At 33.4% G+C, this 16220-nt stretch overlaps 2 protein-coding genes across 3 annotated transcripts in view; one reads left to right on the forward strand and one right to left on the reverse strand.

Moving 5' to 3' along the window:
- Window positions 1-16220, forward strand: part of RB1 (RB transcriptional corepressor 1) — a gene marked incomplete at its 3' end in the record, with an annotated part of 218847 nt that overhangs the window by 144520 nt on the left and 58107 nt on the right. The window lies entirely within an intron of this gene.
- Window positions 10626-13789, reverse strand: LPAR6 (lysophosphatidic acid receptor 6). Its single transcript, XM_081082782.1, has one exon. The coding sequence runs from the start codon at window positions 11927-11929 to the stop codon at window positions 10895-10897; it is 1035 nt and encodes a 344-aa protein (XP_080938908.1). The 5' UTR covers window positions 11930-13789; the 3' UTR covers window positions 10626-10894.

Raw genomic sequence — 16220 nt, forward strand, 5'->3', positions numbered from 1 at the left:
AACAGCATGCCACATATGCCAGGTCCTTTGAAATAGCAAGGATGGACCGGCTCCCGGCATTCATTTTTATCTTGATTAAAATAATAAGTACTTATTTTTATTAATATCTGGTCATTGTACTTAATCTTTCCATGTCTAAGATAATTTAACTGTCTAAAAGGTTTTTTGTTTACTTTGTAAGTAATGCTGGGTTTTATTATTTTGTCATTTCAGTTTTTTCTTTTAAACATTAAAATGAGAATTTGGAAAAATAAAATGACTTATCTGTTACTAATTATTGAGTCATAAATAAAAATGAAAATTGGGGTTCCTAATCCAAAACCAAACTCTTTAAAATATAAACTGTTCTTGAAAAATACAAACTTTTGCATTATCCTGTAATAGACATATTGGGTACTTTTATTAACACTATGTACTTTTAGACCAGGGTCTAACTCACATATTTAAACAAGGTCTTCTAAAAGTAGACTTTTCTATAGTTCAGTTGCAAGTGAAGAATAAATGGCCTGGATGGATGGAGATGGGTAAAAATTGCCATGATAGTGAAAAAATGGTATCTCTGACTTCTGTAATTATTTGTCTAGTAACAACTCTATAATCTCTTCTAGACAAACTGCTTATACATGTCCTTTTCTGTTTTTTAATACATGCCCATTTTTTCCCCCTTGAGTAGCTAAGATTATTGAATTACATGTGTTTCGGTCTAACGAAGTCTTATAGGACCACAACACAAAGTATAGCAATTTTTGCCTAGCCATTTTAAAATTACGTATGGGGCACGTAGGCCAAAAGGTATAATTTTTTAGTGCAATGTTTTAAGTAATATCCTATATAAGAAAGGCTAATATCCAAATTGTCCCCATGGACAGGAGTTTGACCCACCCAGAGTTAGACGTGTGCTGACCACCATTTTTTTTAAAGAGAACTAACTTTAAGGTTATGTTCATAATATAAGGATTTCCTTTGTTGTTTTTTGTGTGTGTGTTTTCCTTCTGTCTGGGATTTGCTTTGTTTTGATGAAAAGGCCTGCTATTTTTTAAGATCAGTAAAAGGTTTATGTATTATAATTTTTTTATGTAACTTAGATGTGCAGTTGCTTTAAAATATAGAGTATTTCTGGTTGAGAATAGTAAAGTGACCACATACCTTTATCTGTTTTCCTTCCCTAAACCTCTAGAAAAGTTATAGAAAAGAAAAAGCAACAACACATGGGTTGAAATCCAGCAGTACTGAGACTCTGAAGTGGTAAAACTATGGAGGGAATTTGAGGGATTGATTCAGTTTTGAGAATAAAAAAGAAATGAGGAGCCTATTGATGGATACAGCAAAGTAAAGAAAACTACAGCTCTGAACACACCCAGGAAAGGGCTCTCGTGGAAGTGGGAGACAGTCTCCAAGGCCAAAGTAGCAGGCACAGAGAGTAGTGCAGTAATCAGGAGAGTTCTCTAAAGTGCCAGTGGCTCTCAAACTTTAGCATTTATCAAAAGCACTTGGAGGCCTTGTTAAAACTTCTGGGGCCAATCCTGAACTTTCTGGGGGAGAGCCTAAAATGTGCATTTCCAGCATTTGTCCAGGTGATATGCTAATCTGGCACCTACATTTGAGAATTGTAGATTTGAGATCTATTGGTGCATGAAACACCTGGGCCAGTCCCCCACTTATCACTGTGCCAGCCTATAAGAATTCGGAAAATATGTCTCCTTCCATACTAATGAATTTGAAAAAGATGCCCCTCTGGACACATGTGCCCTAGGCTTGGTATACAGAGTTTAGGCTGAAGCCTTCTGTTCTTGTGCAGTGTACAAACTATACAAATATATGCCTGGCTCCAATCCAACTTTTGCGTATGTGCACACAGGGCTATGGCTTTGTGCTGTGCCTGCAAAAGAAGCAGAATAGAAATTAAGGAAATCCAGATTTCTATCACAGACTTGAAGAAAAAGGGAGAAAAAAAGGTAATTCTGCTTAAGAAGGAAATGCCACAGACTATTTCACTGCTAAGTTTATTGCCCTTATTTTGGTATTTTGGGACACCTCATTTCAATATTTATTCATCCTCAAAAGAAGGAACAGAAAAAATGGAGGAGAGAAAATAATGATTAAAAAACATATCAGGAGAAAAATTTTCAAAGCTATTGAAAGCCAGAAGACCAGATGGAAAGGACCATAATACCAAGCAAGATGAATGAATGGATACATCTTGGTGAGAATTCAAAATTTCAAAGGTGCCCTAACCGGTTTGGCTCAGTGGATAAAGCATCAGCCTGCGGACTGAAAGGTCCCAGGTTTGATTCCGGTCAAGGGCATGTACCTTGGTTGCAGGCACATCCCCAATAGGAGGTGTGCAGGAGGCAGCTGATTGATGTTTCTCTCTCATCAATGTTTCTAACTCTCTATCCTTCTCCCTTCCTCTCTGTAAAAAATCAATAAAATATATATATATATTTAAAATTTCAAAGGTAATGAGAAAATTAACATCTTTTAGAGAGAACAAGAAAGTTATTTGCAGGGAAATAAGATCCAGATCATAATCAGTTTTTATCTAGAATTATTTATCTGACCCACACTGTCAACATGAAGGTAAAATGAAACAATTTTCTGGCATGCAGGGACCAAGAAAGTTTATCTCTTGACTGCCCTTTTTGAAATAGAATAACTAGAGGATATGCTTTAGAAAAATAAAAAAGAAACCCAAGAGAGGAGATATCACAGAATCTAAAAAAAAAAAAGTGAAACTGTCAAAGGAGTACCAAGAGAAAAAAATGGGAAAAATCCTAGGATTCATCAGGCCTAGAAAATAATTGTTCCAAAAGAGAAGTCAATTCCATAAAGGTCTTCAAGAACAAAGTGGTTTCTTTTAACAACGTATCACCTCGTCTAAATGGTGGGGATTCAACAGATATAGTTTAAAATTAATAAATCAAGTAATAAGTTATGGATGACTATAGTAATTGAATTCTTGTACGAGAGTAATATTGGTAAAAGAAAATTTGCCTTTTAACCTTGGGCTTTGGAATAATTAAAAGAACCATAGGTTTGGTAATACAAAAGGCAAACTCTGCGTGTAGGTATAGGACATTTATTAAACTACATTGATAAAGACCCAGAGTAGATACTCTATAAGTAAATAGATATTAGTTATTTAAAATTAATCTTTTTCTGGCAGGAAAGTAATATATAATTTGCTTTTAACTCTAAGCTCCTTCCTTCCAATCTTTATGCCCTCTATTTCAATTCTATAGGTATGTTAGGTGCTGTAGAGAACACAAATAAATACAAAACATAATCCATTTCTTCAAGGAGCTTCAGATATCTAGTAAGGAAGATAAAACATAGCCCAGGCAAAAAAATAAAACAAACAAAACAAACAAAAAACTAACAAAGGTGTTAAAGAACTACAATAAGTAACACAGACAGTGTTATCAAAGGTTTTGTTTAGGAGTTGAACTGAGTCTTGTAGGATGAAAAGGGAAGAGGAGCAAAGTGAGCTTTGTTGACTGGGATAGGGAGAGGGGTGAGTAGTGTGAGTAGTATATTATGTACCTAAATGTCTAGAGCAGCGGTTCTCAACCTGTGGGTCACGACCCCTTTGGCAGTCGAACGACCCTTTCACAGGGGTCACCTAAGACCATCCTACATATCAGATATTTACATTACAATTCATAACAGTAGCAACATTACAGTTATGAAGTAGCAACAAAAATAATTTTATGGTTGCGTCACAACATGAGGAACTGTATTTAAAGGGCCAGAAGGTTGAGAACCACTGGCTAGAGTCAAGAAAGTGAGAGTTGTGGCCACAGGATAAGTAATAGACCATCCTGGAGTAGAGGTTTCTTGTTTGGGAGATAAGAGAAAACAAAATATTGGGTAGGTTGGGGTAATATTTTGGTGAAATTTGAACTTTGAAACTGGACTTTTCCCTTCAGGTTATGGATAATCTGACAGCTTTTAAAACTGGACATTAATCAGTACAAGGTGATTTAATAGGTGAATCTAGTTGAGCTGTCTTGCACGGGTTGAAGGGAAAAAAGTAGGAAGCAGGCCGAGTTAAGGAATGATTGGAGTAGTCCCAATATAACATGGCAACAGTGGTGAAAAAATGGTTACTAAAAGAAAGAAATGGATGAAAATTATAACTGACAAGAATGAGAAAGTAGGATATAAGGCATGACATGGACCTTACATAATATCTAGTTCAAAACTCATAGTTAAAGATGCAGAGGTCAACATAAAAAGGTTAAATGACTTAACTAAAGCTATATTACTTTGTAGCAAAGCCCTGACTAGAACTCATGTCCATCCTATATAATTAAAGCCTAATATGCTAAGTGTCCGGTCATCCGATCATTCTTTCAACCAATCAAAGCGTAATATGCTAATGATATGTTAAGGCCATTCAACTGCTCACTGTGACGTGCACTGACCACCAGAGGGCAGACACTCCGACTGGTAGGTTAGCTTGCTGCTGGGGTCCGGCTGATCAGGACTGAGCGAGATGGGCTGGACATGCCTTGGAGCCCTCCTGCGGTCCCTCCCCAGCTGGCCAACCTTCTGCGTCCCTCCCCGGCCCTGTTAGTGCACTGGTGGGGGTCCCTCGGCCTGGCCTTCACCCTCTCGCAATTCGGAACCCCTCAGGGGATGTCAGAGAGCAGTTTTCAGCCTGATCCCACAGGCCAGGCCGAGGGACCCCATTGGTACATGAATTTGTGCACTGGGCCTCTAGTCTTTTAATAGAACTTTAGGGTTTATTCATTCAGCAGGTAATTATCAAGACCTGTTATGTGCCAGGCACTAATAAAGATGCATATGTAGGGTTTTATTTTATTTTTATTTTTATTTCTTACCATTTTGTCTTTAGTTTTTGACTATGTAAGACAGGAGGTAGTGCACACAGACCACAGCCATCTGTTTCTCTAAGTAGTTTTATTGGAACACAGCCACACTCATTGTTTATGTATTATTCATAGCTGCTTTTGTACTACAATGCAGAATGAGAAATTGCAATAGGGTGGTATATCCTATAGGCCTAAAATATTTACTATCTGATCCTTAAAGAAAATGTTTTCTGATTCCTGATGTACAACATTAGCATGATTTCCAAAGTTTTGCACTCAGTTGAGAGTTATTTCTTTCAGTATCTCTTCTACACCATTTCCCACCCCTATAACCTTATTTTTTGGTTTATTGATTTTATGTTTCTGTTTGTAAAATGTGTAGATATATGTATGTTTTCTTGTTTTGTCTTTTTCTTACACAAAGTTAGCATGCTACGTGTGTTCTTTTATGCTTTGTTTTTTCATTTAACCATACTTTCTGCCTATCAATTCTTGGAGAGCTTTCTCATTCTTTATTATAGTTGCACTAGAGGCCTGATGCACGAAATTCATGCAAGGGGCTCAGCCCTTGCAACCCCGGCTGCCTTGGCTGGCCCTCGCAGCCCCAACTTCATCCAGAAGGTCATCTGGAAGGATGTCCAAAGGTTGTTTGGCTGTCCGGTCTAATTAGCATATTAGCTCTTTATTATATAGGATAGCAGTACAATGTGCATATGCACTACAGTTTATTCTATGCTTAGACAAGACATCTGGGTAGTTTCCAATTTTTACCATTTCAAATAATGCTGCACCTTGTACATATGTATTTTTATATTATTAAAAGTGTGTGTTCAGGGTAAATACCAAAAAATGAGAATGCTAGGTTAAAGGGTAAGTGTGTGTGTGTGTGTGTGTGTGTGTGTGTTAGATATTGCCAAATTCCCAGTCATAAGGATTATATCATTTTGTATTCCCACCAGCAATATATGAAGGAACTAGTTTCTCCACAAGGGCTACTGGCTTAATTGTGCTAAGTAATGACATTAAAATATCCTTCCCAGCTCTGGCCAATGTAGTTCATTCAATTGGATGGGCATCTCCCTTTTACCAAAAAATTGCTGGTTCAATTCCCAGTCAGGGCACATGCCTGGGTTGCAGGCTCAATCCCAGGAAGGGGCGGTGCAGGAGGCACCCAACCGATTTTTCACTCTTCGTGTCGATGTGTGTTTCTCTCTCTTCCTTCCTCTCTAAAAATCAATAAAAAAATAATTTTTAAAAAATCCTTTCCATCTATCATTACTATCATTTCAAAAAAATAAAGGCTATCTTAATAACAAAGGAAGGATGTAATCAAAATAAAGGATAAGAACAGCTCTTTTAATTTAAATTGCATAAATATAGCTCTTATTGTGGTTCTTTTTTACTTTTTGCTGAAGACAAATGCATTTCTTCCCTGTAATCAGAGGGATCATTTTAGAATTTTAAACCTGATCATGTCTCTGCTTTTACTTGAAAGCCTTCAGGACTTTCTACAACAACTCAGATCTTAACATGACTTTATCATGGCCTATAAGTACATGAATGATCTCAACCTTACATCTCCAGCTACTTTGGCTCTGTTTTAATCCTTTCAGTACAGCAAGTTCTCTCTCACAGGGCCTTTGCATGTGGTACCTCCCTTGCCACTTTAAAGAAATAGACATGTCAAAAATAATAAAACTAAAACCACAAAAAACCCAAGTTCTTACCCTGGCTTTACTTTAACTTGTTATGTGACCCTGTGCAAGTTACTTACCCTTTTAGTTTTTCAGTTTCCTCAGCCTAAGTAAGGTGAGGCTGTTGTTTCAGGCGACTTCTAGGCTCTTTCCGTTCTGAATGGTGAATTTACCAGAAGCCATTTGGATGGGAAGATAATAGAACTCTGCACATTCACCCTATAGGTATTAACTGTAACTTGGCTGTAAGTATATTATACATATTTGTCTTTTATTCATAATATTTACTTAACCTTTAATTATTTCCAAAAACTGCTTGAGTGAATTTCTAAAGTAAAGCAGGTTTTGAGTTTGAAAACTAATTATTAAACTCATTAGTTGTCTCTACTTCTGGGGTCCTGTCTTTTGGATTCTGTTTTTGCCACTGCCATTGCAGAAAGTGATGAAGGAAATACTTTTGTACCCTGTTAAGCAGTTATTGAAGTAAATATTTTTCAGAGAGGGAAGAAAGGGAAAGGCTTGGTAGAGAAGTTTGCCTGGAGTTAATTTTGTATTATCTTATTATTCTGATCTAGTGCCCTATTTAAATGATATTCTTTGTACTTTATAAAATTGTCAAAAATGCGTAGCAGACATCAGGTAAAAAAGATGAGGAAAGATAACGTAGAAATTTGAGAATTAGTGGTTTTAGGATTATGTATATATTGATCTCTGGAAAATTTTGCTAATTAAATATTGTTGGTTATTAAATATTTGGGTTGATTTAAATATGTTCTGTGTCATTAGGTCTGTCCATTAGTCCTTTTTGACTTGGAACTTATTTCTTAGAATTCATATTATAAATAGATAAACTTGTTCTCAGGCCAGCTGATGAAAAGAGCTTTTTAAAAAACAATTTACCTTGGGACTACCTTCATGTACTAATAAGCACTGTTTATAAAATTTTCTATATAAAAATTCACAACTGAATAAACAACCACACTAGGTCACATTTTTCTTCTTTTGTGACAAATGGTTAGATTGGCATGTAGGCACTAAAGTAGTTTGGATGTTGGGATGTAGTAAAGATTCTGCTAGGAAATAGTAACATAATATCTTGACAAAAGATCAGATCGCCTGGTTCATCAGAGGTCCAGAATTGCAGGACCAAAAAACTATTGCTTCTGTCTCTTCTTAGCGACATACCTTTCATAAATTAAATGTTTCTCGGTTGTGGAGATCAAGTTTGCTAATGTTCCATTTTGTATTTTCTATTCCTCAACTGAATGACTAATTTTTTTAAATACCAATACCTATAATTGGGATTTATACCTCAAATTTGCTTTTAGTATTTTGAATGTAGAATATAAAGTCAAAACTCCTTGGTAAAATAGTATCTTCAGTTTCTTTAAATTTTCTGTTGGATAAATTATGTACAATGCATATATTTTCATACATTCTTTTGGTAAACTAATTACTTGTATTTTCTCAGGAAAGGTAATTTCTATGTTCAGAACTAATCATTAGGGGTCTGGAAAGCTGTTTTTCAGAAATGTCCTCATCTTCTGTTCCTTTGAAGGGAGTTAATGTGGAAAGGAAGATTAGTTAAATAATCTTTTATAAAAATGTTGAAAACAGTGGGCACCATTTTTTGGGGGGAAGGAGGGTTTGGTACTGTCACTTTAAGGAAACAAAAAGTAAATTCTCAGTTTTATTAATATAAGTTTTCTGGGTAAAGGAGAAACAGAAAGGAATATATAATTTACCTTAAAGTGCAACTCTAACAAAGGAAAATAACTGTAATACTCCTTCTATCCCTGTTGGTAAGGTTTGCGCAGAATTTGAAGTTCTCAATGTGAAAAATAATACTTGTTATGTTACATATTTCTTTGTCAAGAATCTTACAAAACTTTTGATTCGTCTTTCTGTTGACAAGAGGGCAATAAAAATTTCACCACTGAGTGCAGTAATAACAACTATCTGATAACTATTTTGCTTGTGTTTTTTGTTGTTTTCTTTTAATCATCACCTGAGGACACATTCTGATTGATTTTTAGAGAGGGAGGAAAAAGGGGAAAGAAACATCTATTGACTGTCTCCTGTATGCACCTTGACCAAGAATCGAACTTGCAAGCCTAGTCAGGAATTGAACTCGAAACCTTTTGGTGTATGGAATGATGCTCCAACCAACTGAGTCACCTGGCCATGGCTAATTGGCTTGCATTTTAAAGTAATAGCTATGCTTTGAGATCTTGCTGTCTTGCTCACAGATCTTTAATCTAAGGAAAGTTCTGAGAAATCTGTTAACAAACTACCACCTCTTTCTTCCACATCAGTAAGTTATTAGTTGCTTTTCAACTCAAAAATATAGAGTGGGATAAAAATAGGTTTACAGTTGTATGTATGAAAAATAATCCAATAATTACTAATATTATACTAATAATATAAGAATAAACTCTGTTTCGTGCACTCACAACTGTAAACTGACTTTTGCCCCACTCTCTATATTTAGTGCTAAATGTGTTTGTTTTCCAAAGCATGATATCAAATAAAGGTACTTAGGAGTCAATTAAAGAAAACATGTTTACAGCATACATCCTTTCTTTTGGGCTATAAAGGACCATGCTTAATTTCTTCCCTAGCCGTTTTGTTTGTTTGTTTAATAATTTGTTTTCCTTCTAAAGCAGGGTGAGGAACCACTTTTCTGCCAAAGGCCATTTGGAAATCTATAACATCATTCAGGGGCCATACAAAATTACCAATTTAAAAATTAGCCTGCTATTTTTGGTCAAATATTTAATTAACTCACGCCTAATGGCCTTGGCAGGGCCAGACCAAATGATTTCTTGGGCTTTGTCTTGCCAATATTTCCCACCCTAATCTAAAGGAAACCATGGTTCCCTAAAGAAAATCCCTTCCTTCCCCGTTATTTCATTGAAAATGAGTTTACTTCTCTAGAAAATGACTATTATTCCTCTGAAATCATTGCATCACAAACCCAGAGAAGAGCAAAAAATCAAGTTAAAATCTTAAGAGTATTTGTCCAAGGTTGTATTCTTGAAAGAGGAAGATGTAAAAATCAGATAGGTTAAATGTTGAATTGAAATGAATTATGTGCCTTATTTTCAAATAAAAAAATATATATTTTTAGTTAACTTTGGAGAACTGCTTGAATTTGAAAATAAAGATATGTTGGGAAAAGAAACAGTTTCAGTGTAGTTGGTGCATCATATCTAAATTATAGCTCAAAGCAATACCATTTTTATATTTACTGAAATGAAAATGTAGTTATATTTAGTTATTTGGCTCTTTAGTTTTACTTCTTTTTATATAAGGAACTATGTCCTTACTTCATGAATTATTTTGACATACAGTAACATTTTAGCAACTTGAAATAATATTTTTAGCTATTCTTTATTTGGCTTTGATCAAAAGATGGAAGGGAAATAACACACAAATTGATTACTTTTTAAGTGCCAAATATTGTATTTTACTATCTTACTATTTATGGTGCTTCACTAATCTAAAATACTTAAAATACAAGTTATTTAGCATGACATAAATATACATTGAAAATGTACCTTCAGTAGAATTTTATTTTTTAAACATTTATTTAGCAAAATAACATTTAATTAGTTTTCTCCTCAATTTTTGTGGCATATAACATTTTGAAATTGGGTGCCAGTAAAGCAAGAAAATGGATCAAATAGTAATTTTAAAGCATGCTATACTTCATAGTTAGATAGCATCTGCTTTTTATGAATTGTATGCAAATACAAAATCCTTAATGTTATCTTTAAGTGTAGCTGCTCAAGATCCTCAAATAGTATCTATTATTCTACAGAAGTCATTTTTAGCTACTTTTTGGAAAAATACTCCAAAAACACTTATTATTTTAAATTACCCTCTGTTCTCATTTATGTTATTATAGTATAAGAAACATGATAAGTAGTTTCAATTCAGATGAAACAAATTAGATATATGTTGAATAAAATATCACTTAAACAAAACATTTAATATTTGTAAATCACTTAGTATAAAATTACTAAAAACTTCAAAGACAGTACAGATGCTCACCACATGATTTAAATCATAAACACTTTTAGACTTTGAACAACTTTTTAAGGGATTTTTTTTAATGAAGAGGAAGGTACAAGTCAAAAATGGCTAAGAAAAATAAATTGGAGTGTATACAAGAATAGAATACATTTTAATGCTTAACACATTGAATACAACTTTTTTTTAATACTAAAAACTTTAAAATGTCCACATGCTCATTTTCTTTTTGAGGTGAAGAAAGAATCGTTCAAGAAAACTTTTCACAGTTGAAGGAACTTGGAGGTTCTGTCCCAGTGAAGTTCCATTGGTTTTATTCCAGGCAGCTTATATTGTAGATTCACTGTCAAATATCTTAGTTTTTAAGGTTTCTAGGTTATGATGAATAAAGTTTTCTGTGCCTTGAACTTCCGACCATCTTGAGTCATTTCTCCTAGCAGACCAGTTTTTCATTTTTATAGAATTCTGAATTGTGTCTGACGTGAAGTAGTAAACTATCGGGTCAAAGCAGCAGTTTGAAACAGCAATGCAGAGAGTGATTGGGTACATAGTCCTTACTGCTGTCACTGCTGAGCAGTTAACAAATATCTGTGTTCTCATAAGAGAATATAAAATAAGGTTAATATTATAAGGCACAAAACAGAAACAAAATATGACCAAATGTACAAAAATCATTCTTAAAACTTTAGTTTTGTTTATTTTACTTCTACTTAGGGTAATAGGTTTATTTAAAGTTCTTAGCACCATACTAGAACAAGTTACATTTAAAATTAGAGGAATAAAGAATCCAACTATTTCAATGAAAATTACAATCCGTGAGAGATAAGTTTTCCATGTGTCATCAGGAAAATTTTCAAAGCAGGCTTCTGAGGTATTATTACCCCGAGAGTGGGTAGACTGAAAAAAAACTGCTGGTGCACTTCCTCCCATCACAGTTAACCACACAGCAATGCAAACGATTTTTGCATTTCGTTTGGTTCTTAGGGTCTTTGACTTAAATGGGTAAACAATTGCCAGAAATCGATCTACACTAATGCAGGTTAAGAACAGAATGCTTCCATACATGTTGGTATAAAACAGCATCACTGAAATTTTACAAAGTAAATCTCCAAATGGCCAATTCCGTGTTGCAAAGTAAAAAATCCTGAAGGGTAGAGTAAAAACAAAAAGCAAGTCTGACATTGCCAAGTTAATCATGTACGTTGTAGTTTCATTTCGCACTTTGAGGGTACAAATGAAAATGTATATGGCAACACAGTTGGATATTAACCCAAGCACAAACACCATACTAAACATGCACCCATACAAAGTGTACTTAAAGGAGTCATCATAGGAGCATTGGGAGCTGTTATTGCTTACCATTCTAAAGGCACGGTCAGCTTACTGTGTTGAAGTCCTTAAGGCAGCAGGCTCCTTTGGTATTCAGATTTTGACCACTTAAAAAACCCCCAGTGTATTTGCAAATTCTTCGGATCTTTGGGTGGTCTTACAAATATTTCCTTTCTCTCAAGAATCTCCAAAAGAAACATGAAATTTGTTGCTGTAAAGCTTGCACTTGGTTCCTCAACAGGAAAATAGTCTCATTTTCTAGTATCCAAAAAATCTTTGAATCCAGGGCTTGTTAACCGATGAGCAACCTTTAAAAAATGCAGTCAGTGAAGCCAATCCATTGGATTGTAGATGGTAAAGAAACGCCGTGTTCTAAGATGAAATAAGTCTACTTGTCCGGTAAACTTGTATTTCAGTAGTCTGGATGATATTCCAAAATTCAGGTTTCTTTGTGCTCCAGAATGTTTAAGCTAAAGTTAGCAATTTTATTTTGCTTTTCAATGCAGACTTTCAGAGACTTAAACATTCACAATTTGGTCTTACTTCTTGCTTTTTTAAAATGAAGTTTTCCTTTTTGTTATTCTGGTAGTGGATCCCAAGTGGTGGTAAGTAGAAGAGTCTTTTAAATGCTCCGAAATAAATTCCTAAGCGTGTTCGCTCTTGCTGAACGAGGTCTTTTTCTCTGTTGCCAGCTGTATTGTGTGATGGACTTTCTCTGAAGTGAAAAATAAAGGCTTGCTAGATTTGTAATATGACATCACAGGAGGAAGAGGCTGGGCTTGGACAAAGAAAGGTTTCAGCCCAGTTTGTTTGCAGCTCTTTAATCTGGAAACGTGTCTGCTGAGGATATACCTGGGAGGCTTGTCACTGTTTAGCTGCGTCGTCTGGTTGTTAACTCTTTTTATGCGGAAATGCCTTCTAGGATGACCGCCTCTCGGGTTTTCTTTCTTTTCTTTCCTTTTATTCTTTCTTCTGGTAGTAATAATTGAAAAAGAGAGAAAATCAGTATTAAGCTTCTTTCTCTTGTTTGCTTTTGTGTTTAGGATATGACTTTTTTTTTTTTAGAAATAAAATATATATGAGTATTTTAATTGAAATTGCTAGTGATATCTTAATAAAGCATTTTTTAAAACTATAATGACTGAAAGACAGCAATTTAATCTTCGGGCGTATAAAGGATTTGATTGAGAGACCAACAGTAGTTTTGCCACTCTTGGCTTCTGTTTTCCATAATTGTTCCTCAAGATTTAATTTAATTGGTATGATTGTGAATGGCTCCAATCCCAGATGTCTTTAGTTTTTGATAAACAATTTTCTAACATTCTTTGCTCTTTTCTATAAAATTGAATTAATATTTTAGGGCACTAGTTCTATTTTTAAATTACCACTTTCACTAAAGAATAAATTTAAAAATGTTTGTTTTGTGCAGTATTAATCTTATGCACACATTAAATTGTATCTTTTCAAACGAATTTTATTTCATTCCCCCACTCCCCCCCCTTTCCCTCTTAATATGACATTAACTATATTTTGGAATATGATTCAAATTTGTCTTCATGTAAAAGCTCCTATGAGTGGTTTCTCTATATATTTATATTTGAAGTCTATTCATTTTTTAAAGCCCAAAGAAATTGGACGAAGAAAATATGTGTGATGGGGATAGTTGAATGTAGATGTTATTTTCTCAAGACTGAAGATATCACAACTACTGGACATACACATGTTTTTCTTATTTTAAATTACCATTTTTCAGAAAAGGCTAGATACAGTTCTGTTTTACTGTTGTTATTTTCTAGTTTGGTTCCATTTGGACTGAAACTCTTCCTTTTGATATGAATTAAGTAAATTTAGGGAATTTAAGAGCAATTTATTTTCCTTTATAAACTACTTAGCTAATTTAAAAATGTGTGAAAAAAATTAAAAATAATATGTTGCAGTAATATATTTTATGCTGATTTTGCACCTTTTTAATTTGAGCTACACTTTCATGTTCAGCAACTTTTGTTGTTTGTTGATAAATCCCTCTTGAATTATAATCTATTTTTATTGTTTTGACTGAAAAATTTGTAATCAAGTAAAAAACATGAATATTACTTATAATCAATAAACTTAAAACTTTAAATGACTGAATATCTTCATATGGCATTGGTATAGAAAAAGTAGTATAGGTGTGCTGAATAAACAGTAATGAAAAAAAAGGAGTAGGTATTTAATAAGCTTGTATTCTCAAAAAATCTTTTATAGTTTTTTTAGTAATCTACTTTCAAATTGATAATCTATTTTTTAGTCATTAAATATTAAATATTAGCATTTATATACCCTGGCCTTGTTTACTTCCACTTTCATTTTGAATATGGCATTTTCTCAAAGAATTAAAATTCTACATTAGATTATTCTTCCATGTATTAATATTGTTATTCAACTGCTTATGTACTTAAATGTTCATTTGCAATTGTGTGTGTGTGTGTGTGTGTGTGTGTGTGTTTTATTGGTGCTTAAAAATGGGTAGATTACTATTTGTTAAATTAAGCTTTTTGTTATTACAAGCTAACTCTTACATGATGCTTGAACCTTAGTAGATACTCACATGTTTGCTAATAAATTAATCATATCAATAAGTCGGAATTTTGTTATAAATTGTCTCTACGGAGGAAGAGCAATAGTAGAAGGGCTGTTTGTTTCAACAGGGAAGATTATTGAATGCTGTTTTTGTTTTTTGTTTTTGTTTTTTTGAGATATTTAATTAAGGGACCAAAGTGAAATTAGATACCTTGAAAAAATTTTAGGTTAAGATTTGAAAAATATAGAGTAGCTACTTACAAACAGAGTTAAATAAATCCAGGGAATTGAATATATTAATAGGTGGTGCTTTTATATTTGATAGACTCAGACCAAACTGTTCATTTAATGTGAGATTAGTATATTTTTGAAGTTAAGTCTGAATCAATTTGCTTCTTGTATAGAATTTTTAGGGGTTATGATAACATACAGCTGATTTGAAATTTAGTGAATCTCATTATGTAACTCATTACTTTCCAAATTTTAATTATATCAGGAAACCAGATAAATAACCAGCTAGCCTATAAAGTAGATGTTTTTATTAATCACTACAGTAAATGGTATAAATCATTTAGTTGTAAACTAATTTTTATCAACTTGAGAAACAGTAGTATTCTGTTAATTAACCATTAGAAGTTTAAGGATTTGGGTAACTTCTGATTTCTTGACTAAATTTCTGCTATAACTGTGGCTTTGAAGAGACAAGAAATCTGATTTTGTTTATACCTGATTCAAAATAAGCTCATAATAATATTTGTTGAATTAATAAATAATGTTTATTGAATACCCACTATAGATAAATAAATGTATAAACTGGGCTCCTCAGCCATTTTTATTTTCTCTAATATTTTATACTGGTCTTGTTAGTATATGAGTTTTATTATAACCCCTCTTTTTTTCCACTGCCACCTTTTGGGACTAATACTGTTCACTCCTCTGTAAGGTTATTATAATGCCTTATCTCCTTACTTCTAATCCAACCCATTTCCAGTTTCCTCCTGCCATTCTGTCACAGATCAACTCATGAATGAATCAACTAATTATTTATTTATTTATACTCTTCTTGCTTTCAAAAAGAATTTAAAGCAGATTATAATTTTAAAACTGTAAAAACAGATGGAACTAATAAACATTTAAGATTTTAGGATTTTAGTGTATGTAAATAATACCTACATTTTAAAAATTTTAAAAGAAAGTCATTGTAGAACAGTTAAAAATTTAAATGAGAATTTTGGGAAAAACGATTCTTAAACATTAGTCATATTCACTATTCTAAAATTATTTATTTTGAACACAATAAATGTTTCCAAAAAGCAAAAAAAAAAAAAAATTAAACACACATTCATAACACATTAGCAAAAGAATAAAAGCCAACAGGGATGGGAAGGGCAATGTGTAAAATGATGTTATAAAAATCTAGGCTGCATTTGACACAAAACAGAAAAGGAAAACATAATGAATTATGTAATTTTAATTCATTGAAATAAAACATTCCAGAGTGTCAAGGGAAAAACTTGTTTTCCTTTAATTCAGAAATATATTGTGAATCTTTACACATGAACTATTCAATGACCACTGTTGATTATTTTCTACTAGCAGAACACATGCTATTTTTTATTGGCCCTCAATTCAAGAAAAGCAGTCAATGTCAAAGTGTGGTTCTGGGAAAACATACTTATTGGTAGATTAGGATAGTCTAATTATATGTGGCAATTTGGTTTAATGCCAGGCCAAGTTTGATAGTCTAGTGCAGTGGTCGGCAAAC

This window comes from Myotis nattereri, assembly GCF_964212035.1.
Source record: "Myotis nattereri genome assembly, chromosome: 2".
NCBI lineage: Eukaryota > Metazoa > Chordata > Mammalia > Chiroptera > Vespertilionidae > Myotis > Myotis nattereri.